At 42.2% G+C, this 24,965-nt stretch overlaps 1 protein-coding gene across 6 annotated transcripts in view; it reads right to left on the minus strand.

Moving 5' to 3' along the window:
* KMT2E (lysine methyltransferase 2E (inactive)) overlaps positions 1-24,965 on the minus strand; it is a 157,504-nt gene that overhangs the window by 82,453 nt on the left and 50,086 nt on the right. For 4 of the 6 annotated variants that reach the window (XM_089685451.1, XM_089685460.1, XM_089685441.1 and 1 more), the window contains exons 5-11: positions 23,271-23,351; positions 20,944-21,002; positions 15,885-15,938; positions 13,291-13,463; positions 9,324-9,362; positions 2,483-2,713; positions 354-487 (exon numbers count right to left, since the gene is read on the minus strand). In XM_089685451.1, coding sequence (XP_089541577.1) covers positions 354-487; positions 2,483-2,713; positions 9,324-9,362; positions 13,291-13,463; positions 15,885-15,938; positions 20,944-21,002; positions 23,271-23,351 — 771 coding nt within the window. The remainder of the gene's footprint in view (positions 1-353; positions 488-2,482; positions 2,714-9,323; positions 9,363-13,290; positions 13,464-15,884; positions 15,939-20,943; positions 21,003-23,270; positions 23,352-24,965) is intronic. The other 2 variants (XM_089685469.1, XM_089685487.1) reach the window with 1 other exon arrangement.

Raw genomic sequence — 24,965 nt, forward strand, 5'->3', positions numbered from 1 at the left:
GGGACAGTATTCCACAGAAATTTTAGTCTGGAAAGGAACGCTCCATAGCAATATTAGTGGACAATCCATGTACACTAAAAGGTAAACTGTTCAATATATTTATTTTTTTTTTTTTTTTTTTTTTTTTTTTTTAAGGTCAGCGATTAGATACCCTTTTGGTGATTGCAAATGTTTGTTTACACAAACCCTGAAGATCAATCAATATACAAGGCTGTCACCTCAAAGCATGCTTTGTTTGATTTGATGGTAAATCTGATGCCATGTACATTGGTCCTAAAAGGGATACTGAAATTTACACGTTACCTATTCAAAAGGTTTATAATCCTTTTTAGCATGCCACAAACAAAAAATACCTTTTAAAAAAATATCCATTAGCCTCAAACTGATCCCGCAGCATAAACTTTCCTCTGTATTCAATAATTAACGTTTCAGGAAGCAGGTCTTTGGCCGCCTTTAATATTTTCTTGTTCTTCTGCAAATAGCTCTGCTGAAATACAGAGAATTAAATGAAACAATGAGAATTGAAATGTACCATATGCTCACCAACTGTGGGTATGTAAAGAATTACAGCATAAAGACCTCCAAAAAATGTATGGGTATCCAGCATACAGATTTATGTTACGCAATAAAAATGTGAATCATGGGACCTGTGAGTCTCCCACTAAACTGTTCACCTTGCTGACGCTTCATGCCTTGAGTCATGATTTAAATAAATGAAAACAAAAAACTTTAACAGGCAATGACAAGGAAAACAGGAGATCTACACACATACACACACAGTATCTCAGAGGAGTACACCCCTCACATTTTTGTAAATATTTGATTATATCTTTTCATGCGACAACACTGAACAATTGACACTTTGCTACAATGTAAAGTAGTGAGTGTACAGCTTGTATAACAGTGTAAATTTGCTGTTTCCTCAAAATAACTCAACACACAGCCATTAATGTCTAAACCGCTGGCAAAAGGAGTACATCACTAAGTGGAAATGTACAAATTGGGCCCAATTAGCCATTTTCCCTCCCTGGTGTCATGTGACTCGTTAGTGTTACAAGGTCTCAGGTGTGAATGGAGAGCAGGTGTGTTAAATTTGGTTTTAATCGCTCTCACTCTCTCATACTGGTCACTGGAAGTTCAACATGGCATCTCGTGGCAAAGAACTCTGAGGATCTGAAAAAAAAAAAAAAAAAAAAAAAATTGCTGCTCTACATAAAGATGACTTAGGCTATAAGAAGATTGCCAAGACCCCGAAACTGAGCTGCAGCACAGTGGCCAAGACCATACAGCAGTTTCACAGGACAGGTTCCACTCAGAACGGGCATAGCCATGGTCGACCAAAGACGATGAGTGCACGTGCTTAGCCTCATATCCAGAGGTTGTCTTTGGGAAATAGACGTATGAGTGCTGCCAGCATTGCGGCACAGGTTGAAGGGATGGGGGGGTCAGCCTGTCAGTGATCAGACCATACGTCGCACACTGCATCAAACTGGTCTGCATGGCTGTCATTCCAGAAGGAAGCCTCTTCTAAAGATGATGAACAAGAGAGACCGCAAACAGTTTGCTAAAGACAAGCAGACTAAATACATGGATTATTGGAATCATGCCCTGTGGTCTGATGAGACCAAGAAAAATGTATTTGGTTCAGGTGGTGTCAAGCGTGTGTGGCTGCAACCAGGTGAGGAGTACAAAGACAAGTGTGTCTTTGCCTACAGTCAAACATGATGGTGGGAGTGTCATGGTCTGGGGCTGCATACGTGCTGCCGGCACTGGAGAGCTACAGTTCATGGAGGGAACCATGAATGCCAACATGTACTGTGACATACTGAAGCAGAGCTTGATCCCCTCCCTTCGGAGATTGGGCCGCAGGGCAGTATTCCAACATGATAATGACTCCAAACACTCCTCCAAGACGACCACTGCTTTGCTAAAGAAGGTGAGGGTAAAGGTGATGGACTGGCCAAGCATGTCTCCAGACCTAAACCCTATTAAGCATCTGTGGGGCATACACAAACAGCAGGTGGAGGAGCGCAAGGTCTCTAACATCCACCAGCTCTGTGATGTCGTCATGGAGGAGTGGAAGAGGAATCCAGTGGCAACCTGTGAAGCTCTGGTGAACTCCATGCCCAAGAGGGTTAAGGCAGTGATGGAAAATAATGGTGGCCACACAAAATATTGACACTTTGGGCTTAATTTGGACATTTTCAATTAGGGGTGTACTCACTTTTGTTGCCAGCGGTTTAGACATTGATGGCTGTGTGTTGAGTTATTTTGAGGGGACAGCAAATTTACACTGTTATACAATGTGTACACTCACTACTTTACATTGTAGCAAAGTGTCATTTCTTCAGTATTGTCACATGAAAAGATATAATAAAGTATTTATAAAAATGTGAGGGGTGTACTCACTTCTGTGAGATACTGTATATTGCCATAAATGTATTTGCCATGGATTAGCATCAGGTGAACTGCAAAATAGTACCTCAACAGGTGGTTTAAAAATATGATTGCTGGTGTTGTAGTTGTTCTTGATGATTTGTTCTTTTTTGTCATTTTCACAACCAAGTCTTAGAGCTATTCTTTGTGCCTCTCTCTGAACACTTTCACTGTACTGGTTGATGCTTGCTTCTTCATAGTGATCCATCCAAGCCTTGATTTTACTCTCCCATCCATATATGGAACTGTCACCAGGGTCAATTTCAGGAGCAGAACCCTAAAATAAGGTTTAAGAAATGGTATTAACCCATGACTGCAATCATGATTAATCAATAAATCACACATGGTTCAGAATTTGAAACGTTTAAAAATGGTTCACACCAGAACGTATTACAGGAAACTTGAGCTATGAGTGCGTATCCCACACCGCATTCAAAATGCACAGCAGTTGCGATTTGCAGCAGGTTTCATTATTACAGAGCTTAATTTTCTTTTTAAGCAAACATGTTATACTTCCCTGCTCTGTGCAAGTGTTTTGCACAAAGTAGCTCCGAACTTCCTCTACTTGGGTCCCCCACCTGTGCTCCTCCCCCCTGCCGAGTGTCCCCAGAGCAAGACGTCTGCTATGGGAGCCCTCATGAATGCTGGTTTCCAAGCCCAGCTCTGTGTCCATAAAACACACAGAACAGGGCTTGGCCCCACTCCTGCTCCCCCCTCTTTGGCTGTGATTGCGCCAATAGCTTCCACTGCTGTCTCTGAGCTAAGACGTAAAGAGTTGGGACAGCAGCCGCTCTCGTGCACATCGCTGTGCCACGCAGAGATCGGGCTCAGGTAATTAGTGGGGGGACCTCGAGGGGGAGCTGCATACTGAAGGGTTTTTACCTTCATGCACAGAATGCATGAAGGTAAAAACACCTTCAGGCTTTACAACCACTAAGTTAATGACAACCCAAATGCAGGTCAAAAATGCAGTAGGTTTGCCCTCACCAGATTGTATAGCACAGAAGTACCATGCGATGTGTTTGCAAAAGCAGTGCATGCACAACTTTTTGTGCAGTGTGGTGCGATTTCAGCCCATTCAAAAAGAATGGGCTGAAATCACACCACACATAAATGTGTGAAATGGAAAAGAAATGTGTGTTAAAGCAGTAGTAAACTGCATCACAAAAAAAAAAAAAAACCCTACAAAAAAGGTAAAAGGCATAATATGCTAGTATGCATCACATACTAGCACATTATGTAAAACTTACCTTAAAACGAAGGTTCGCGAGCTCCAGCCATCTGCTGCACATTTAGGAGATATTAATTTTACCTACAAGTAAGCTTAATAATAAGCTTACCTGTAAGTATAACTTAACCCCTTCCCGCCGATGCCTCCCGGCCCTTTAAGAGATTCAGACGCCGGGAGGCGGGGCGGTTGGGGCGTGGTTTAGGAATCATGTGACCGCCGTGATGACGCGTCACGGCGGTCACATGATCGGGAAAGGTCCCGTTCGAAAGAGCGGACCGGGACCTTTCCGTGAGTACCACACGTGTGCTGGGAGCGCGCAGGGCGCGCTCTCAGCACATATGTATTTAGTTACATGGACGCAAATGTGCGGCCGCTCGGCGTCTAGGCCCAGACGCCGGGAGGCCGCACATTTGTGTGCGGCCGGCGCAAAGGGGTTAAAGTGGCTTTACTACCACTTTAACTTTCCCCCCCCCCCAGAGGGTTTACCCCCCCTTCCTGACCAGGCCATTATTCGCGATATGCACTGCCTTACATTAACTGACAATTGCGCGGTCATGCAAGGCTGCAGCAAAATGAAATTTATGTCCTTTTTCCCCCCACAAATGGGGCTTTCTTTCGGTGGTAATGGATTACATGTGCAGTTTTTATTTTTTGCGCTATAAAACAAAAAAAAGACAGACAATTTTTGAAAAAAATAAAATAAAGCAAAACGGTTTCCTAGATTTTTTGCCATAAAACATATCCACATATATATACTGGAATTTGTTTTATACTAGTAATGGTGGTGAGCAGCAACTTATAGCGGGACTGTGGTGGATATTCTGACACTGCGGGGGAACTGTCACGGATATCCCCAGTGACACTACTACAGTGATCAGTGCTAATAAAAAGCAGACACTGTACTAAAGACTCTGGGCAGGAAGGGGTTAACATCTGGGGTGATCAAAGGATTAACTGTGTGCGGTTTTACTATTTTGTCTGTGTGTGCTTTACTACGCAGAGCAATACAAAGCAGTGTGCTGGTGCTGACAGGGGAGAGATCTGTATGGTTTACATAGACCTCTCCTCTGTCACTGTTCCTCAGCGACTGCTGGGTGCCGGAGAGGAATCTCTGGCAGGGTGATAGACAGCTGTAGCCGCCAATGGCGGCACGGGTAGGGTGGCGCACGCCCCCTTACCAATACATGTGATTTTGCGCAGCCCTGCATCAGTACATCTGGTATAGGGCTGTAGGGAAGCGGTTAACGGCTAATTTTAATCAATTAAAATGAAAAATAAATGAACAAAGGAAAAATTCAAAACAAATCAGTATTTGGTGTGACCCTTTGCCTTCAAAAACGACATTAATTCTTCAATTCTTCTAGGTACATTTTTTTAAGGAACTCAGCAGGTAGGTTGCTTCAAACATCTTGGAGAACTAACCACAGATCTTCTGTGGATGTAGGCTGCCTCAAATCCTTCTGTTTCTTCATGTAATCCCAGATAGACTCCATGATGTTCAGATCAGAGCTCTGTGGGGACCAAAGCATCACTTCCAGAATTCCTTGTTCTTTACACTGAAGATAGTTCTTAATGATGTTGGCTGCATGTTTGGGATCAATGTCCTGCTGCAGAATAAATTTGGGGCCAATCACATGCCTCCCTGATGGTACAGCACAATGGGTAAGTATCTGCTTGTATTTCTCAGCCTTGAGGACTCCATTCACCCTGACCGCATCTTAAACTCTAAATACCTAGGTATAGTGATCGCCAGGGCATTCACTGAGTTTTTCGGGCTTAATATTAACCTGCTACTTAACCGTTTGAGATAAAAAATAGCTATGGTGTAAATTATGGCTCTTGCTGATAGGGCAGGCTAGTTTAGTTAAAATGATACCCATGCACCAGCTACTTTACCTCTTGCATAGCTCTCCTAGAGTGATCCCCCTTAAAACTTTCCGCACAATAATTCCCTTCAGGGTTCTCTTTTATGGAAACAAGGTTCTCCCAGATAAGGCTGGAACAACTTCAACGACCAAAGATGGCGAGGAGCATTCATCTTCCCGCACCCTTGGCTATATCATATGGCCGCACAACTGCAGCACAGGGTGACAGGCATGTCCCATCCAGTTTGTAACACCTTGCTGTCCAATGCTGCCACCTTGACTCTAGTTCTTCGCTTTGTCAATTCAACATCTTTATCTGAAGGTCTGGAATCCCACTTCATTGCTAAACCTAAATTGTCCTTATGCATTAGTCTATATTTTGGAAAAGATATAACACCTGCAAGGGGTTACGGGGTATACCAGTATTAGTACTCTGTGGCATAAACCTACATACCCTGAACTAGCCAAGCTTCAGTACACACCCAAGTGGCAAGCTTATGGTATCACGCATGTAAATCAGGTTATTGACAGTGGCAAAATTGCTTCCCTTCTCTACTTTGCAAACTAAATTTGGTATCCATCAACAGATGTATTTCCACTACCTGCAATTAAGGCATGCCGTAACAGCTCAACATTTCCCCCATGACTTCTATATTTCCCTTACCCTGGTGTTTCATATGATGCAACAAGTTTCTTCCACCAAGGGTTTAATTTACAACTGTTTCTCGCAGTTACTAGGGTCATACTTGAATGAATACCCATGCAAAGCTGGATTACAATGGGAGCAAGATGTGGGGGAATTGACTGGTGTACAACGGGAGGAGGCTATGGAGGCAGTATGCTATAGCTCCCTGAATGTGTTGCAGCATTTCTCGCAACTGTACATATTGCTTGGAGCGCACTACACCACTAAACTGTACAAAATGGGCCTGATGACAGACCCTCTTTGCTCGTGTCGACGGGATCATGGGGACTTGACTCATATGCTATGGCACTGTCCCAAGCTCCATAGGTACAGGGACAAAGTCCTGTATACAATTAAATCAGGCTTACCAAATATCTGTGGACCCCTTGTCCTGTATACTGTGAATTCTGGACCCAGTGATTCCTGACACTTTCTGTTAAGGAGGTGGTATCTAGAGCGCTATTTCAAGCCCGTAAAGTGCTCTTAATGCACTGGAAGAGTTAGTTGCCTCCGTGCACTCAGGACTGGATTGCCAATATGATTATCACCCTGAGCTATGAAAAACTTATATACAAACACAGTGGCTGTCCGGCTAACTTTGATAAAATATCAGATTGCTGGCAGTCTGTACCTGGCTTAATGCTGGTGGAGCTAGTGTTACCCTGACTGTTAGAGATTAGACAGTACACCTAGGAAACTCAGCCATAACCTAAGGTGGCACAGGTCTGAACTTACCCTTGGATACTGTATTTAATTGTATGATACTCGCTTTGACTAGTCTGTTGGTCAGTGGAGGATGACTGTGCGGGGGCAACATCTGTATTCCACAGTGAATTATTTCTGAGTAACTTGTAAGTCTATGCATCTACATGACAAATGTTCCGATGTATGCCGCTACTGTGACACAGATACTCTGTAACCTATTTCTGTTCAATAAACTATTTCTGATTTAATTAAAAAAAAAAAAAAAAACACTGGCGCATAGGCTGGGATGTCCAGTCCCATACATAAATCCAAACTAAAATAAAAGCCGGGCACTGGGTATGTTCCTCTTGATATTCTTTATTGGCTACAAGACAAGGATACAGTGTAAAAAAATAATGTGTTTTAGCTCTATGAGGAAGGCTGCATTAGTTGAAACCAGATACCTTTTTATACTGTATCCATGTCATGTAGCCAATCAAGAATATCAAGATGAATATACCAGGTGGCAGGCTCTCTTTTCGATATGCTTCACTTTTGCCTGCAGAAACTCCTTCTACCATGCTCAAGCCCTTCATGAACACACTGCCTTTTGCTACAGCCAAATATTTTAAATTTTGACTCCTCAGTCCAGAGCACCTGCTGCCATTTTTCTGCACCCCAGTTCCTATGTTTCTATGCACAGGACATTAAACAAGGCTAAGCAACTCAAATATGCACAAAAATATAGGAACTGGTGTGCAGAAAAATGACATCAGGTGCTCTGGACTGAGGAGTCAAAATTTGAAATATTTGGCTGCAGCAAAAAGCAGTTTGTTCACAAAGGACTGGAGAGCAGTACAATAATGTGTCTGCAGGCAACAGTGAAGCATGGTGGAATTTCCTTGCAAGTGTGGGGCTGCATTTCTACAAACAGAGTTGAAGATCTGGTCAAGGTCAATGGAGTCCTCAATGCTGAGAAATACAGGCAGATACTAATCCATCATGATATACCCATCAGGGATGCGTGCGATTGGTCCCAAGTTTATTCTGCAGCAGGACAATGACAACATGCAGCCAATGTCATTAAACTATCTTCAGCGTAAAGAACAAGGAGTCCTGGAGGTGATGGTTTTCCCACAGATCCCTAATCTCATCAAGCCTGTCTAGGATTACATGGAGAAAAAGAAAAATTTTAAAACGTTCACCTTTCATAACACGTTAAACTCTTATTCAGGGTGTAACATGTTACTGTTGAAACTGCCCCCATCATGAGTGCAATGCTTTACATGCTCCCAATAAAAAAAATAATACATTCAAATTTTTTTTTTACCTGCAAAACTTATTCTTTAGTTCGTGTCCTACCCTGTCACCCAGGGCTCACTGCTTCTGCCTCTGTAGCACTCCTAGGGAGGATTGCAGCCGGCTCTCCGGCCCTCACTCCCTACTGCACTGAGTCCTCCTCGGACCCATCATCCAAGGCTCAGGCCCTGCTGTCCCCTGACAGCACCTGAGAGGCTTCCTCGAGATGTCTCCCCACCGGAGGAAACACCAAAACTGAGGTCGGAGGGGAGTGATAGGCTTTTTGTTTAGGGTGAAAGGGTTTCCTCAAGTGGGGAGGAGCCGAGGTCTGCCAAGGTGCTGTCCTGAAAGACGAAGGGGGAAAAATAATAAATTCCAAATTTTTTTTACCTGCAAAACTTATTCTTTAAGGGAAGCATACGTTTACAGAAGAACTGTGGTTAGTTCTCCAAGATGTTTACACAAACTACCTGATGTTACTTACTGGCTATTTTTATACAGAAGCCATTTCTGTATAACCAAGTTTGGATGTAGTATATTTTGCTTTTTTGATGGTCTATTGTGATTTGTTCCTTTTGTGACCTTTCCTCGCCCTCTAAACTGTATATTTTTTTTTTAACCTTTGCATTGTGTGATGTCATCACTAGGGGGCATTTTTGGTGGGTTGGTCTTTGGTTTTCTTTTAGTCCATTCACTTCCATGATTTACTGTCTTGAGAAAGATGGACTGAGCTTGAGATATTGACAATAAAATGCGGTTTGATTTATCTTGGCAGCAAGACCCGTGCCTCTATACCAGTTTCAGATTTGAATGGATCTCTTTGTGGGTGAGCACCTGGGCAGTGAGTACTCTTGCTCTTGGGAATATTTTAAAATATATACACACAAATTAAATGAGCAGGGCCCCAGTGATTCCTCCTGCACTGAGTTGCATTGTAACTGTATTGTCTGCTCTTTTCTTGTAAAGAGCTGCACAAATTGTTGGTGCTATATAAATCCTGTATAATAATAATAATAATATAATATCTATATATATCTATATATATATATATATATATATATATATAAAAAACACACACACTATATACATATACACACACACACACGCGCGCGTTAAGATGTACCTTAACTCGGGAAGATTTTCTTGATCCTTCTCTGAAGGCCTTTAGAAAGAAAGAGTTGAGACGTTAACATTTTAATCACTTACAAAATAAACAACTGACACACACGCAACAAATAAAATTTGCTAGTGCTTCCAACACTCTCCTCCCCCCAGACTGACAATGCTGCTGTCCAAAGGTGCCCTTGTGTTCCTTCATTCAGAGTGGGGGCACTCTAATATAGGTAGTGTGTTACTGGCCAGATCACCAGGTGAAAACAGGGTAAAAAAAAAGTCTAAGAAAAGAAAAACGGATGCAACCACATCTAAAAGATTGTTAAACTGTAATATATTAAATTTTTGGTTTTGGAGTTTAATATCACTATAAACCCAAAAGCAAAACATATTACAGCTTACAAATTCTTAGATGTATTGGCTGCATTTTTTTTTCTTCTTTCTCCTCTTTAATCTAGTGATCTAGTCAGTAAGTCTGTTTTTCAACAGAACAAGTTGTCCTGCAGATGTAGCAGAGGTTTGAGACAAACCATTTACCAATGACAAGGGTGCTTACAATGGTCAGCTTTTATTCACATAAAGCCTGCATCCCAAAAGGAACAGAAGAAGAAGAAGAAAAAAAAAAAAAGTGTTAAAAAGTGTTAGCTGGAGTTTGGCTTCAATTTGTAGTGTATCTAAAACTGTTTGTCAATCTAACAGTTCCCTCCACCCACCCCCAACTGACAATGCTGCTATCCAGGAGGTGTCTCTGTTGCTACAGTGTTACTGGCCAGATCACCAGGTGAAAACTGAGGAAAATTAAAAAAAAAAAAAAAAAAAAAAACACAAAAAAAAAACAAAAAACAAAAAACCACAACAACCCCCCCGCCCTCCCAAACAGTTACCTGCTCCAGTTAGCGCTCCCCCACTGCCCTGGATTCAGGTCTTCTCTCCCCCCCTTCCCATTTTTGCAGGAACTTGGGCAGCAGCAGCCATTGGCCCCTGCTGCGATCAAATGCTGTGAGAAAACAGAGGGCAAGGCTGAGCCACTCTGTCTATAGGCGTACACAGCATGGCTCTGGAGCAAGCCCATAGGTGTGCCCCCATAGCAAGAGGCTTGCCATGGAGGCACATTAAGAAGAGGAGCCACTCTTTGTAAAAGCATTGCACAGAGCAGGTATGACATGTTTATTATTTTAATTTTTAAAAAAGGTTCGCATATAGTCACTTTAAACTGTAGCTAGCAACAGAAAATTGATGCTAAAGCTAGGATCTACAAAGTCAGACGAATGGTGCACCGAAATGAAAATTCTGGTGCTGAAACCGATAGCAAAAATTTAGAATGCATGTGGCCGAAAACAAAGTCGAAACTGAAATGTCTGCATATGTTGGGGTGGGGAGGCTCCAATTTTTTTTTTGTATTTTTTTTCACTTTCATGTTTATTTTTATTTATTTTTTTTAACTTATGATTTTATTGCCATCACATAGGGGACCAATAGTCCCCTATGCTATGTGATAGCATATGAATGACTGGCCCTCTTTGTAGGGGGTGGGGGGCAGTGTGTGAGCAAGGAGGGGGCAGGATAGGAGCAGTGCATACAGAGTCTGCATTTTCCCACACCTAGTGTACTTTTTAAACCAGGCCTTAGTGATGAGCCTGTCAAATGTATCCATGCCTTTTACATATCTATGTCTGACTTAGGGATGCACTGAAATTTCGGCCACCGAAACATACCGGCCAAAAATAGCCCTATCGGTATTTTGCGGATACAGGAGACTGTGTACTGCAGATATGGGGGGGCGGCTGAGAAAGGCAAGAGAGGAGCAGTGAATACAGTGACTGGCTGTCACTATATGTCAGTGCCGGTTTTTAAATGCAATTGCCGGCTTTTTATTTCCTCCACTATAGCTCACAGAATTAGCTGTAACTTTCCTTGGAGCTAAAGGAAACGGTTTCTTTTAGCTGGGGGAAAGTGACAGCTAATTCCGTGAGCTATAGTGAAGAAAAAAAAAAGCCGGCAATTGCGTTTAAAAATCGGCACCGACATATAGTGACAGCCAGTCACTGTATTCACTGCTCTTCTCTTGCCTTTCTCAGCCGCCCCCTCATATCTGCAGAACACACAGTCTCCTGTATCCGCAAAATGCCGATAGGGCTATTTTTGGCCGGTATGTTTCGGTGACCGAAATTTCAGCGCATCCCTAAGTCAGACATAGATATGTAAAAGGCATGGATACATTTGACAGGCTCATCACTAAGGCCTGGTTTAAAAAGTACACTAGGTTTGGGAAAATGCAATGGATACATTTAACAAGCTCATCAACTAACAAAAGCCTGGTTTAAAGGTCTACTGTGTGAGGGAAAAAAGTGAATCTTTAAAAAATTATCATCATGGAAGTCTTTAAAGTTAATGTTGGAACCAGACTGTAAAAAAAGGTTGTCTGAACAGAATTTTCAGGGTGAAAATAAGGGCCAATAGGAGGGCAACTATAAATATGTGTAACAGATCTAACAGCATCATCTTCCTAGAGGTGCTGAGCAAAAAATACCAGCTTTCGGTCATGAAGGCTGAACCTACATACAAAGTAGAGCTGCTGGAGCAATTCACCACCCCAAGAGCTCTGCGTTGCCAGCTGCACTAGAGGGCAGTGTGATGTGCAACTGAGTATCTCACACTGCCCCCCCCCCCACACTTTTTTAAACTGTATTAGTGTACAAAACATATACACTATTCACTGCAATGTAGGGCACCATGATGCACTGAGCTGCTCTTCATTACAAAACAGTGCATTTTGGCTCCATGTGCTACGATAAAATGCAGGATGTCTGCATTTTACTGCAGCACTAGGCTGCGTTGCAGTGTGACTGGGACACAGAACAAACAATTGTTTCCTGTGTGTCCCTGCAGTGACCAGCTTTTACACTGCAGTCAAATGTCTGTCACCGCAAACAGTGTGAATTAACCCTGACAGGTTAAGAAAGAAGTCAACTTTCACAAGGTCAGTCCTCTTTTAGACAGGGCATATGCTCTGCGGTCTTTTGTTCCCCATCAAATTTAATAAAAAACCCATCTCCAATCAGTGGCATTGCTATGGGGGTGCAGACAGCACCCGGGTGGCACCTGTAAGAGGGGTGACACCGTCCAGGGCCGCCAGCGCAGGGGTTAGGACCAGAGGAGGCAGTAACATGACATCCCTGCCGGCAGTTGATGCAGCAGTTTGAGAGGACGCTGCTGGCCAGAATGAGGGCAGCGGCAGCCACTTCCGGCATCTTCCTTCTTGGGGACTTCAGTGGAGCAACGGGGCCACAGTCCACATCCCGGCATTAGGGAACAGACAGATGAACTCTGTCTCCCACCTCCATCTCTCTTTAGCACTAAGTGCACTGAAGAGTGATTTTGGAGCAACCTGCATTTTAGTGAAGCAGGTCAGTGAAAGACTGATAGCCAGCCCAGCAGCATAGTGCATCTGTTTAAATCTATACTAGACAGGCTGAGTTTTCCTGCCCAGTGCCCATATACACAGAAATACAGAGAATATCTAAAGTCTCTGACCATCTCCCGTAGTGTGTCTGCAGTCTCTAACAGTTTCCTGTAGTAGGTCCCGGGGGAGCCCCGTTCTAAAGCTGTGTAAGGGGCTCTGACACCATCAATAGGAAGAGATATCCAACTGCAATGGTGTCACCCCCCCATCCGTGCCAGAGCAAGGATCCGCAAGCCAGCACAAACCGCATCACTTACAAGGCCCAGTTTGGTGTACGCACTATGACCGTGTGTTGCTGTCCCGAAACTAGCCTGCCTAGTGCCCTACAGGGCACTGTGGCAGGCTAGACAGGAGAGAGGGTGGAGGGAGTGACACATGATGTACTGCACCAGATGACACCAACCCTGGTGACGCCATTGTCTCTAAAACAACGCAAGTTCCCTTTCTGCACACAACCACTAAAACGGATAATCCAACCAGAATGCTTTGCCAGTGCTCCTGTTTCAATACATACTTTTTTAGATTTTGCAGAAGTCTGCTCCTTTTCTCCACTCTTCTTTCGTTTCTTGTCATTTGTCTTTGTTACTCTTGTGGCAGTGAGTGTAAGTGTTGTTGGAGTGTGCTGGAAAGCTGTGTACAGCTCCATAGGAACTTCATCACAACTCTCAGTTGCACTGGTGTCACCATCTTTAAAACCAGATAGACAAGTAAATTCATTAGAAAAATGTAAACAGAAACCTAAAATTTATTCTTCAAAATTAAAGTCATACATTTGGTTTGATTAAAATGATTTAGTAACAAAGTTTTATGAAAAATGAATCACAATTAAAAAAACAAACAAAAAAAAAACCCCAAACACCACACATCAAGCAGGTACTTTACAATAAAACTTCTGCTTTAAAAAATTGCTGAATACAACCCCTTGGTTTAATAAAAGCTGAAATACAAAAAAGATGTTCAATGCCTCAGTAAAAACACAAAACTGTTGCAGTATGGACCAATACTATACTACAAAATAAAAAGGTAAAGCATCAAAACACATTGCCTATCAACTAGAAAAAGAACACTCCTTGTCAAATGCTTGAAGTATAAAAAAGAAGCTTGGAAGATATGGCGCAGCTGTCATTAACCATATTGTGTGCATTTCCCCAAAAAGAAAATTTAGGGCTCATGCACACTGCGCATCACAAATGCTAGTGGGTGCCAGCTCCTCAACAACCAGCTAGTCACTGGTTGAGAATGCAGGTGGGTGCTCGCTCCTTAACAACCAGCTAGTAATTTAATACATTTGTTAAATAGTGCTTGGCTAGACCATGACTCATTTAACAAACGTATTTGTTTACTATTTTTGTGAATTGACTTTTAGACAGGTTTATGCAGTATTTACCAAGCAGTTCTTATTTTTGTGGTAAACACTACATAAACCTGTAGTGTACTGACATTTTCCATAATCCCATGCAATATGTGGATACATGACCCAAGTATCTCTTGTGATCTCCATTTGTGGGTTGAGCCTGTCAGTGATACACTTACTGTTTTAGGGTAATTAACATTCTGGCAGGATCAACAGGTATTCTTTGCTTATCAAACTGATATAACAAAAAGCTTTCAATGTTATATTCAGCAGAGCAAATGGGAGCAAGTATGAGACGTTAATTGTAGAGTTTTACACACACTAACTCTGGAGACCTGTGAATTCAAACTACATTACACACACAAGGCCAGGACAGCACATTGTATAAGGCATTCTACACACGGGGTGTACTACAGCGTACACCCATGCAAGGGCTGTTTCTCCGCACCCAGTGTGCATTTGGGGTCCTGCACCGGTGTACCACGCCCCATGTAAACAAGGCAGATTTAAGTAGTAATAAAGTACTACACAAGACAAAATGCAACCCAAAAAGAATATCATTAAACTTGTGAATTAAAGTACTGCTCTTATGCCCCAGTGTATGATCCTCCGGACAATTTAAAGTAACTGTTTCCAGGTCTCGGCCTGCTAATGAGCGCACATCTAGCTTAACCACTTGCCCTTTGGAAGAAGTACCCCCTCCCCCCACCCAGGCCATTTTTGGCAATAGAGCGCTGCGTTACTTTAACTGACAATTGCACGGTCATGCAATGCTGCATCCAAATTAAATTTATTTCTTTTTTTCCCCCACAAATAGAGCTTTCTTTTGGTGGTATTTGATCACCTGTGGTTTTAATTTTTTTTGCGCTATAAACAAAATTCTGACAATACTGGAAAATCTGAAAGTGAAAGCGGTTACAACATAACTAAAGTGTATATACAAGGGCAGCACAGTGGCTAAATGGTTAGCACTTCAGCTTGGCAGTACTAGGGTCATCGATTCAAATCCCAACCACAGCACCACCTGCCTGGAGTTTGCATGTTCTCCCTCTGCCTGCGTGGGTTTCCTCCAGGTACTCCGGTTTCCTCCCACACTCCAAAGACATGCTGGTAGGTTAATTGGCTCCTGCCTAATTTGGCCCTAGTATGTGTATGTTTGAATGTGAGTTAGGGACCTTAGATTGTACGCCCCTTGAGGGTTAGGGACTGATGTGAATGTACAATATATATGTAAAGCGCTGCGTAAATTGATGGCGCTATACAAGTACCTGTAATAAATAATAATATATAAGAAGAACTACAAGTTTTGTACAAAAAAAAAAAAAAAAAAAAAAAAAAAAAGAAGAAGAAATACAAACAGTAAAAACAGTACTGGCAATAGTGATACCAAATATAATCGAAAGTGCACATTTTTAAACATGTGCAAACTTTTGACCACTGTGATGACACAAAACAGTAAGTACAAGCAGTAATTTTAACAGGAAAAAAAAATTTACATGGAACATGCAGACTGTCATACCATACTGCCCAAGTAGACAAAATGTTACTTGTGAATACCACTACTTGGACATGTGCATGTATGAATATAGTCTGTGCATGTACATAACTATAGAAAGTCAGTCCGTCTACTTTCATATAAAGTACTAGAACACTTTTACTTGTTTAAAAAAAAAAAAACCAGACATACACACGTTTAGAAATAACATGTTTTGCATATAGTAAGAGGGAGGTGTTACACTTGAAATGGTACATACCAGATAAAAGGTTTCCGCTGTTGCCTCTACCATTGTAGCACGTTTGAAGATCATCTGCATTAGAGTCACAAAAGTTATAGCCCAAAAGGTATGTGGCACTCAAACAACATTATCAGTGCACTAACACTCTTTGGCTGTGTATGACCAGACTGATCTGCTCATCTAATGGCAAAGAAAGTATTGCCTCCTTAATAGGCTTCACCGTTGTCTCAGCTATGAAGATGATCTATACAATTGCAACTAAAATTACTCTGAACAGGTAAATATTACACATTTAAATATATTAAAGGTGAAATCAGGGGCCAGTATTATCCCCCTTATACCTAACAAAAAGGTGTCAAAATAACTTTTTAATCATTCAACACAAACTAGTATTAATACAACATTTTAAACCTTTCAATTGACAGTACTAAGAAAATAATTAGCAGAATTCTACATTGTAATGCCATAAAGTAGTCCTACAACTACAATATAGCACTTTAAACCAGTTCTATCTTTACTGCAGCACATCTTGCAATAGAGGCAATTTAGAAAAATATCCAAATTTAAGGAAAATGCACACAGGTTTGTACATTTTAGGGGTCTAATTATATAGGTTTTTACACAAAAATCACGTCATTTTATAATTAGGTTAAATTGGAAAATGTGTGAATCCTTTGTGAAACCCTCTATCAGTAGACCCCTAAATGTACAAACCTGATTTTACATTGATCAGTTAGTGGTGAAAATTAGAAAAATACCCTGATCAGGTCATGCACAGAACTGCTCTACTATTCTAATCTTCCAAAAATTTTAAGTCCTTACAGGAACCCCTGTTCCTGTTAGTTTATAAATATTTTACAAAAATTTTCATTTTACTCTGTTTTTTGGGTTTCACTGAAAGATACAAGTCTTGTACGGTCTGATTATACGGCCAACTACAGTAGGACACTGGCGAACGAAAATTGTGCCTGATATAACTACTCCTTCCACTGTGCCTTGGTTTATTGGTAAAGCAGTACTAAAAGCATAGTGCATCACATTGTCGACAAAAATGTGTGCCAACTTCTCCCTCAACTGGAGGTCCAGAAGATATCCCAGACTTGGGGAGCCCTGGAAGTGTAGCAAGGCAAGCACAGGTGCCAGTAACTTGGTGAGTACTCGAGCAGCATCATAAGATAGGCCAAACAGCAGGGCCACAAGCTGGAAGTGTTGCATGCCCACAACAGAGCTATGTCTTCACTGATGTGCTGTAAAAATAGGGACATGCCAGTGTGCATTCTTCCAAAATGAAAACGTTTAGAGACATGAAATTCAAGATGCAGTGGAGGTCCCTTTTGGTTTAACAACACTGTAAAGATTGGAGATAAACCCCTGGAACTGCCCTCTCACAGGAACTGTGGCAATTATCCCCATTCCGTTAATCTGTGCGACACTGGCAGGTTGGAAAACCGGAAATGTGGTGGTGGGGGGGGGGGGGGGGGGGCAAAAGCAAAAATCTAGGGTTTGCGGAACTTTGGAGCCCAAGGTTTATAGGAAGACTTGAGGCCAGATTTGGGATTGGCTTTGACGTTTGAGGCCTATCCCTTAGCACAGCACTTTAATGAACATGAGAAACATTGAGAATTGGGATAAAAAAAAACACATCTAGCAAACCGTCACAGTAGCCGAAAGCTACAGGCATGAGCACCAAAGACTCATCAAGCAAGGAATTAGCTTGGAAGGAGACCAGATCCTTCTCATAGCCTTCATTCAGTCAGTTAAGTTCACAGACTAGTAGGACAGCCAAGGCAGGTTTGTAAGGCAGGGCCTTTCAGAGAAAAAAATGTTTTTGAAGGGCTCTCTGGTTACTTATTGATGGGATCCTTAAACCACAGGGGCACCCTTTACAGTGATTATCAACTCCTTCTAAGGTGGGATACTGTCAGATTCAGAGGGAGGGGCCTACTTTTTAAACAAAGTTTTTTTTCTCAAATAGCTAAATGACTGCCAGCTTTCTGAGAGGAGAGAACAGCTTGTGGGGCTTATCCCAATCCCCATAAATGACTGCTGGAAACAGCAGATGCACCAGAAGGTATTGGCAGACTTAGGACACCTAAAGAACCCTAGGCTGGAAACAGTGCTAGATTGATCCTCAAGCTATAAAAAAGGTAGAGACAGTGTCTTTAATCCTGGAAATAACAGAGGCCTGTAACTACTCAGGAGTAACAACATCTGTTAAGGATTTAAAATCGGTCCTTTCCGCCTGAATAAAAACTGCACAGGAAGCAGCACTGCATGCTGGCATTAAATCCTCTTACAATTGTTACTTTTTTGCCTTAATTTACAACTACCATTTTCCACTTCTTGGTTGAATGAGGCACTGGTGATGTAACCAGGGCCTCACAGCTGCATCCTGTTAAGCTCCTGTTTCCTTAATCTATAAGTATCTGTTTGTAGGTTGCCATTACTCATTTCTAAAAGGTGCCTTTGTGCTAGTTTTTTAGGATAACGGTGAAGCTCTTAACATTAGACATTTTGACTGAAGGCTAAGATGGTGCTTACACTACTGGTAGCTCAGATACAGATTCTGCAGGGAAAGGGTGAAGTATGCATGTGTCCTTCACAATCAAAGTTGCAATTTGGCCCATGAAGTCTTGTACCCTGCTCAAAAAAATTAAAGGAACACTTTTTAATCATAGTATATAGCATCAAGTCATTTAAATGCCTGGGATATTGATCTGGCCAGTGAATTAGCAGAGGGGGTTGTTAATCAGTTTCAACTGCTTTGGTGTTAATTAAATTTATAACAGGTGCGCTAGATGGGCAACAATGAGACGACTCCCAAAACAGGAATGGTTTTACAGGTGGAAGCCACTGACATTCTTTTCCCTACTCATCTTTTCTGACCATTTTTCACCAGTTTTGTATTTGGCTAGGATCAGGGTCACTACTGGTATCCTGAGGCGATACCTGGACCCTACAGAGGTTGCACAGGCAGTCCAAATCCTCCAGGATGGAACAAAAATACGTGCCATTGACAGACAGGCAGTTATTCTAGGAGAGCTGGACAGGGCCGTAGAAGGTCCTTAACCCATCAGCAGGACCGGTATCTGCTCCTTTGTGCAAGGAGGAACAGGATGAGCGCTGCCAGAGACTTACAAAATGACCCCCAGCAGGCTACTGGTGTGAATGTCTCTGACCAAACAATCAGAACAGACTTTATGTGGGTAGCTTGAGGGCCTAACATCCTCTAGTGGGTCCTGTGCTCACTGCCCAGCACCATAGAGCTCGACTGGTATTTGCCACTGAACACCAGAATTGGCAGGTCCGCCACTGGTGCCCTGTGCTTTTCACAGATGAGAGCAGGTTCACCCTGAGCACATGTGACAGACGTGAAAGGGTCTGGAGAAGCCATGGAGAACGTTATGCTGCCTGTAACATCATTCAGCGACCATTTTTGGTGATGGGTCAGTGATGGTCTGGGGAGGCATGTCCATGGAGGGATGCACAGACCTCTGCAGGCTAGATAATGGCACCCTGCCATTAGGTATTGGGATGAAATCCTTGGACCCATTGGTCAGACCCTACACTGGTGCAATAGGTCCTGGGTTCCTCCTGGTGCACAACAATGCCCGGCCTCATGTGGCGAGAGTATGCAAGCAGTTCCTGGAGGATGAAGGAATTGATATCATTGAATGGCCCCCACGCTGGCCTGACCTAAATCCAATAGAACACCTCTGGGATATCCAGCCAACGCCAACAGGTTGCACCTCAGACTGTCCAGGAACTCAGTGATGCCCTGGTCCAGATCAGAGAGGAAATACCCCAGGACACCATCTGTTATCTCATTAGGAGCATGCCCCAATGTTGTTAGGCATGCATACAAGCACGTGGGGGCTATACAATACCATTTTGAGTTGCTGCAATGAAATTTCAACAAAATGGACTAGCCTGCTGCATCATTTTTTCACTTTGATTTTGGGGAGTCTTTGACGGAAATGAAAAATGATCAACCTACAAAAGGACTGAATTCAAACGATGGGGCATCCTTACACTCAGAGTACAACACATTGCCCAGTCCATATTCGAATAGATTTCCAGCAAGATACTTTTCACCATTGAAATCTGATTTGTTTTCAAAGGGTTCCTTTAATTTTTTTTTTGAGCAGTGTAGAACTGCTATAAATTAGGCATCCCCTCCCCACTTTCACAAGATAGGAATGAGGAGGGAGAACCAACGAGAAAGCTAGGGAAGACTCCAAGGACAACAAAGACTCAAGTAGAGGGCAAAATTCAAGACAGGGGCGTGCTGCAGTCAGCAATGGACTAATTAGTGGATCATGGGCTGGAGACACCCGGTACAGAGGGACTGTTTCTCCTGTGTCTGAAGTCAGACATGTTACATCGTAAAATGGGGAAAAAACATAGTTCTGAGTACAAGGCTAGGTCTTGGATACTCACGAGTTAGCAGCTGGTAGCAGGAGAGGTTCACAGGGCAGGAGGCAAGGTGGTCACTGCAAGGACCAATCAAGTTTAATCCACATGTCACTTGCAAACAGTAACATCAGCAGGAAGGCCCTTACGCAACACTGAAGAAAAGAGCATGGAGCATGCGTACGCCACATTCCACCCAATGGATGACGTCAATTTTCAATCCCTCAGCGAGGCCCCATTCATACTTCACATTATAGGAACTTGAGTTCCCACTTGCGATTTTCACGCAATTCCATGTGTTGCGAATAGGGCAGCACGCAAAATGCAAGTTTGCACCAAGCCAGTGTCAAGAAGAAGCCTACAAATGTATGCTCTGATCTGTTATGAAATGGGGAAGATCAGCCAAATGTTCTCTAATGCGCATGAATTCTTTTACCCACTCACTTTGAGTTGTACATTTAAAAGGAAAAAAAAAAAAATCATCTAGTCAACCAAAATGCTGCAGACCTTTCCAATTTGTCAATCTATATCAAAATCAATAGTATGCTTAGGGAAACTGCTGAAGCAAAGTGATATTTAATTCACTATGAGGAAAAGGGCACACAATCTATTCCCAAACTTAAATGCAAGACAGACAGGTATTTGGTATACCTATGTAACTCACCTGACAAATGTTCTCTCTTTCTTTGTTGAAGCAATACAGCTCTTTCCCTGTCCAGAGCACTGTGAGACAAAAAAAAAAAAAATTGTTAGAAAATTGTCTTATACATTTAGCTTGCCGTAGTTTATGCCATCTTGAAATAGACCAAAATAAAGTCAGAAAATCAAAGTTGGCATAATGTCAGACGTGTGCAAGATAGAGCATAATACAACAGTTTCACCACTTTCAAGAATATCAAAGCCTTCTTTGAGTCTGTATAAAAATCAATGGTTTCTATATAACCATTTGAACAGGGCAATTCTGACACTTCTCACATGCATGTAAAAATTTAAATAAATTTGTTTTAATGAGATAATTACTCCCCAAACATGGAGGGGCCCTGAAGAAAAAAAAAATCTGTTGCTGCAATTTATGTCACACAATATTTGTGGAATAGTTATTCATTTGCTGCAAAGAAATCGGTTTGATCAGATATGTTACAAGCCGGTAATAGCTTGTTAAACTGAAACAGGAGGTGAGAAAATCCTTGTTGCTTCCGTTTTTCATAGACCAGTGGTCTCCAAACTATGGCCCTGGGGCCGGATGTGGCCCTTTGCCTGCTTTTATCTGGCCCTTTGCCCCAATGTTGCTGACAATGCGGGGAATTCGTTCCTGCCACTGACAACAGGGCCCTATTCCTCAAACTCACATCAATGATGGGGCATCATTCCCTCCCACTGACAGCAATGATGGGGCGTCATTCCCTCCTACCGACACCAATGATGGGGCGTCATTCCCTCCTACCGACACCAATGATGGGGCGTTAATCCCTCCCACTGACACCAATGATAGGGTGCTATTCCCTCCCACTGATACCAATAATGGGGTGCTATTCCTCCCACTTATACCAATGATGGGGCACTATTCCTCCCACTGATACCAATGATGGGGCACTATTCCTCCCAAATACCAGGTTCTGCTGCCATTGGTCACAGTCCGGTCCTCCTAACGTTTGAAAGACTGAACTGGCCCTTTGTTTAGAAAGTTTGGAGACCCCTGTCATAGACCATAGAGATGATCGGAGAACAGTACCAAACTCCCTGGTGGAACAGGAGAGCCCAGGAAAGCAGCACAAGACACATGTAAAAGTGATCCAGCAGCTCTATAGCTGCACAGTGTCTTTTACATTATACAGCATCATTCACTTTGGGGGCGGTGCAGAGATACCAGGGACAAGACTACAGCTGTACCCATGACTCTGGTAGCACCACTGAAACCCAAAAGTGTACAGGTATGTCCACTTGGGGAAAGCTGTTAAACTAAACCTATGTTGCCGGTTATGCTGACCCATTGGTTTCAATACTTTCTGAAGCTCAAAATCAAATTCATAAGCAAAGGACCTCATCTGTGTACTTGTTAAAGGCAACAGACTCAAAAACCTGACACCAGAGGATTAGCATGACAACCAAGCAATTTGCATATTTAGAAGAAGAAGTCACAAATGGTAGCCTCCACAATTCTCTCCCGATATATTCTTCCTTGTAATTGAAAACTAACTATTTTCAGTCGTTATTCAGAATTTTCATGAACTAATACAACCTTTTCAACCAGGGTGTCAGCTAGGTTCTTCAGAGGTGCAGTGACAGTGCCTAAATTGCTCCCACATTTTCAGCAAGTTGGTGGGTGGATCAAGCCTACTTTTTTTTTTTTGTGTGTGTATTTACGATTTTGTAGTCACATTGTAGAAAATCCCACTATGTGTGCTCCCAATGGGCAATTTAGACAGGGGGGTCCAGGTTTTAACTGCTATGTGTCCTCATTAGGGAACTGTGGCCTTCAATTTATCCTGGTGACCAGTATCCCTAATAAAGAAAATTCCAACATTCTAGTCATTCTAGTCCAAAAAAGGACAGTGATCATGTGTTTTAAACTCCATCCATACATATCCTTCTCTGTATAAAGAGAAGGATATGTATGGACAGCCGGTAAAAATAAATAAAAGATAAAGTAACTGAATCAGGGTTTAGTCCAGGTTAGTGTTAAGGTCAGCATCAATCTTAAGTAAAAGAAAAACAAACAAAAAAAAACAATATTTTGGTCTGGGGCCTACATATGGTATATCTATGCATGTCAAGTGCAGAATAATTTTAGACTGACAGTGAATGGCAGCTCATGCGAACGGCGAGAAATATACAGCAAAAACGCATTAAGGGGTTAATAGTAATAGAAATGTGTTATTTTTAGTACAGAACAGAAGAAATTATGGAAATATATTAAACACAACATATTCTTTATAAACATTCATAAATGTGTGAAGAGAAAAGAACTGAAAGGCATAATGCATCACTTACCGAGGTTGACAGCGCTCACACAAATAGATATCCGGTATATTTTGTCTATCAATACCCATGCAATCTATATGTTGCCATACACTGAAAGACATTAAGGAGGACACAATGATTAAAAGTTATCATAAAGGGACATTTTTTGCATGAAACAGTTATGACTTATGTATTTGCTACATTCTAAGAGTGAGAGGAACACACAGAGCAAAAGTCACACTTCTCCCCATCCACAGCCAGGGCTGCTGTACTACAAGAACTCACAGGGTCCCAAACAGCAGCCCCCCCCCCCCCCCCCCCCCAAGAAAACCTCCCTTGCCCACTCAGAACGGATTCCCCCTACTGCTGCTGGTGCAGGCAGCCCCTACAGCAGGACCGGTTGTACCCCTTATCAGCGGTCCTGTCCACAGCAGTGATTAACAGTGGAGTCTGTCTGAACACTACATGCACAGCTGTAGTACAGAGTGGGAGCGTGTACATAGAGGGGACTCCTACAGGACTCTCCAAGTACCAGTGGCACAGGCGGAACATAAAGAACAGGGAGTGTCAGCATGGCTGGGGGACACTTTCAAAAGTAAAATCACAGAAGGATTTTTTTTCCCTTAGAAAAATAAAAAAAACACAGTAAAAACATGCAAGTTATAGGATATTACCTGTTATGAAAAAGATAGATTGCAATGTCACTTTAAAGTATATCTAAACCTAAACACAAAAAAGTGTAATATATTGCAGCTCACTAGTTCTTAGATGAGGGTGGCTACTATAGTTTCTTTTTCTCTTCTCTTCCCCTGGTGATGCTGATATGGGCTGGGTAATGTGTTAGGAACACAAGGATGCCCCATCGTTTTATAAAAATGAAAATTATCAACCTAAAAGAGATATTAATTCAAAAACACCCTGAAAATTAAAGTGAAAAAATTATGTAGCAGGCTAGTCCATTTTGCTGAAATTTCATTGCAGCAGCTCAAAATGGTACTCAATAGTTTATATGGCCCCTACGTGCTTACAGTGGATATAAAAAGTCTACACACCAGTTACAGTATCAGGTTTCTGTGATGTATAAAAATGAGACAAAGATAAATCATTTCAGAAATTTTTCCACCTTTTAATGTGACCTATAAACTGTACAACTCAGTTGAACAACAAACTGAAATATTTTAGGGGGAGGAAAGTAAAAATAAAAAGCTAAAATAATATGGTTGCATAAGTGTGCACACCCTTAAACTAATACTTTGTTGAAGCACCTTTTGATTTTATTCCAGCACTCCGTCTTTGGGTATGAGTCTATCAGCATGGCACATCTTGACTTGGCAATATTTGCCCACTCTTCCTTGCAAAAACACTCCAATCTGTCCGATTGCGAGGGCATCTCCTGTGCACAGCCCTCTTCAGATCGGCCCAACAGATTTTTGATCTGATTCAGGTCTGGGCTCTGGCTGGGCCATTCCGAAACTTTAATCTTCTGGTGAAGCCATTCCTTTGTTGATTTGGATGTATGCTTTGAGTCATTGTTATGCTGAAAGATGGAAATTCCTCTTCATATTCAGCTTTCTAGCAGAAGCCTGAAGGTTTTGTGCCATTATTGACTGGTATTTGGAACTGTTCATAATTCCCTCTACCTTGACTAAGGCCCCAGTTCCAGCTGAAGCAAAACATCCCCAAAGAATGATGCTGCTGCTACCACCATGCTTCACTGTGGATATG

Source organism: Staurois parvus, unplaced genomic scaffold, assembly GCF_062004578.1.
Source record: "Staurois parvus isolate SC_StPar_1 unplaced genomic scaffold, SC_StPar_1.0 ptg000019l, whole genome shotgun sequence".
In the NCBI taxonomy this organism is placed as follows: domain Eukaryota; kingdom Metazoa; phylum Chordata; class Amphibia; order Anura; family Ranidae; genus Staurois; species Staurois parvus.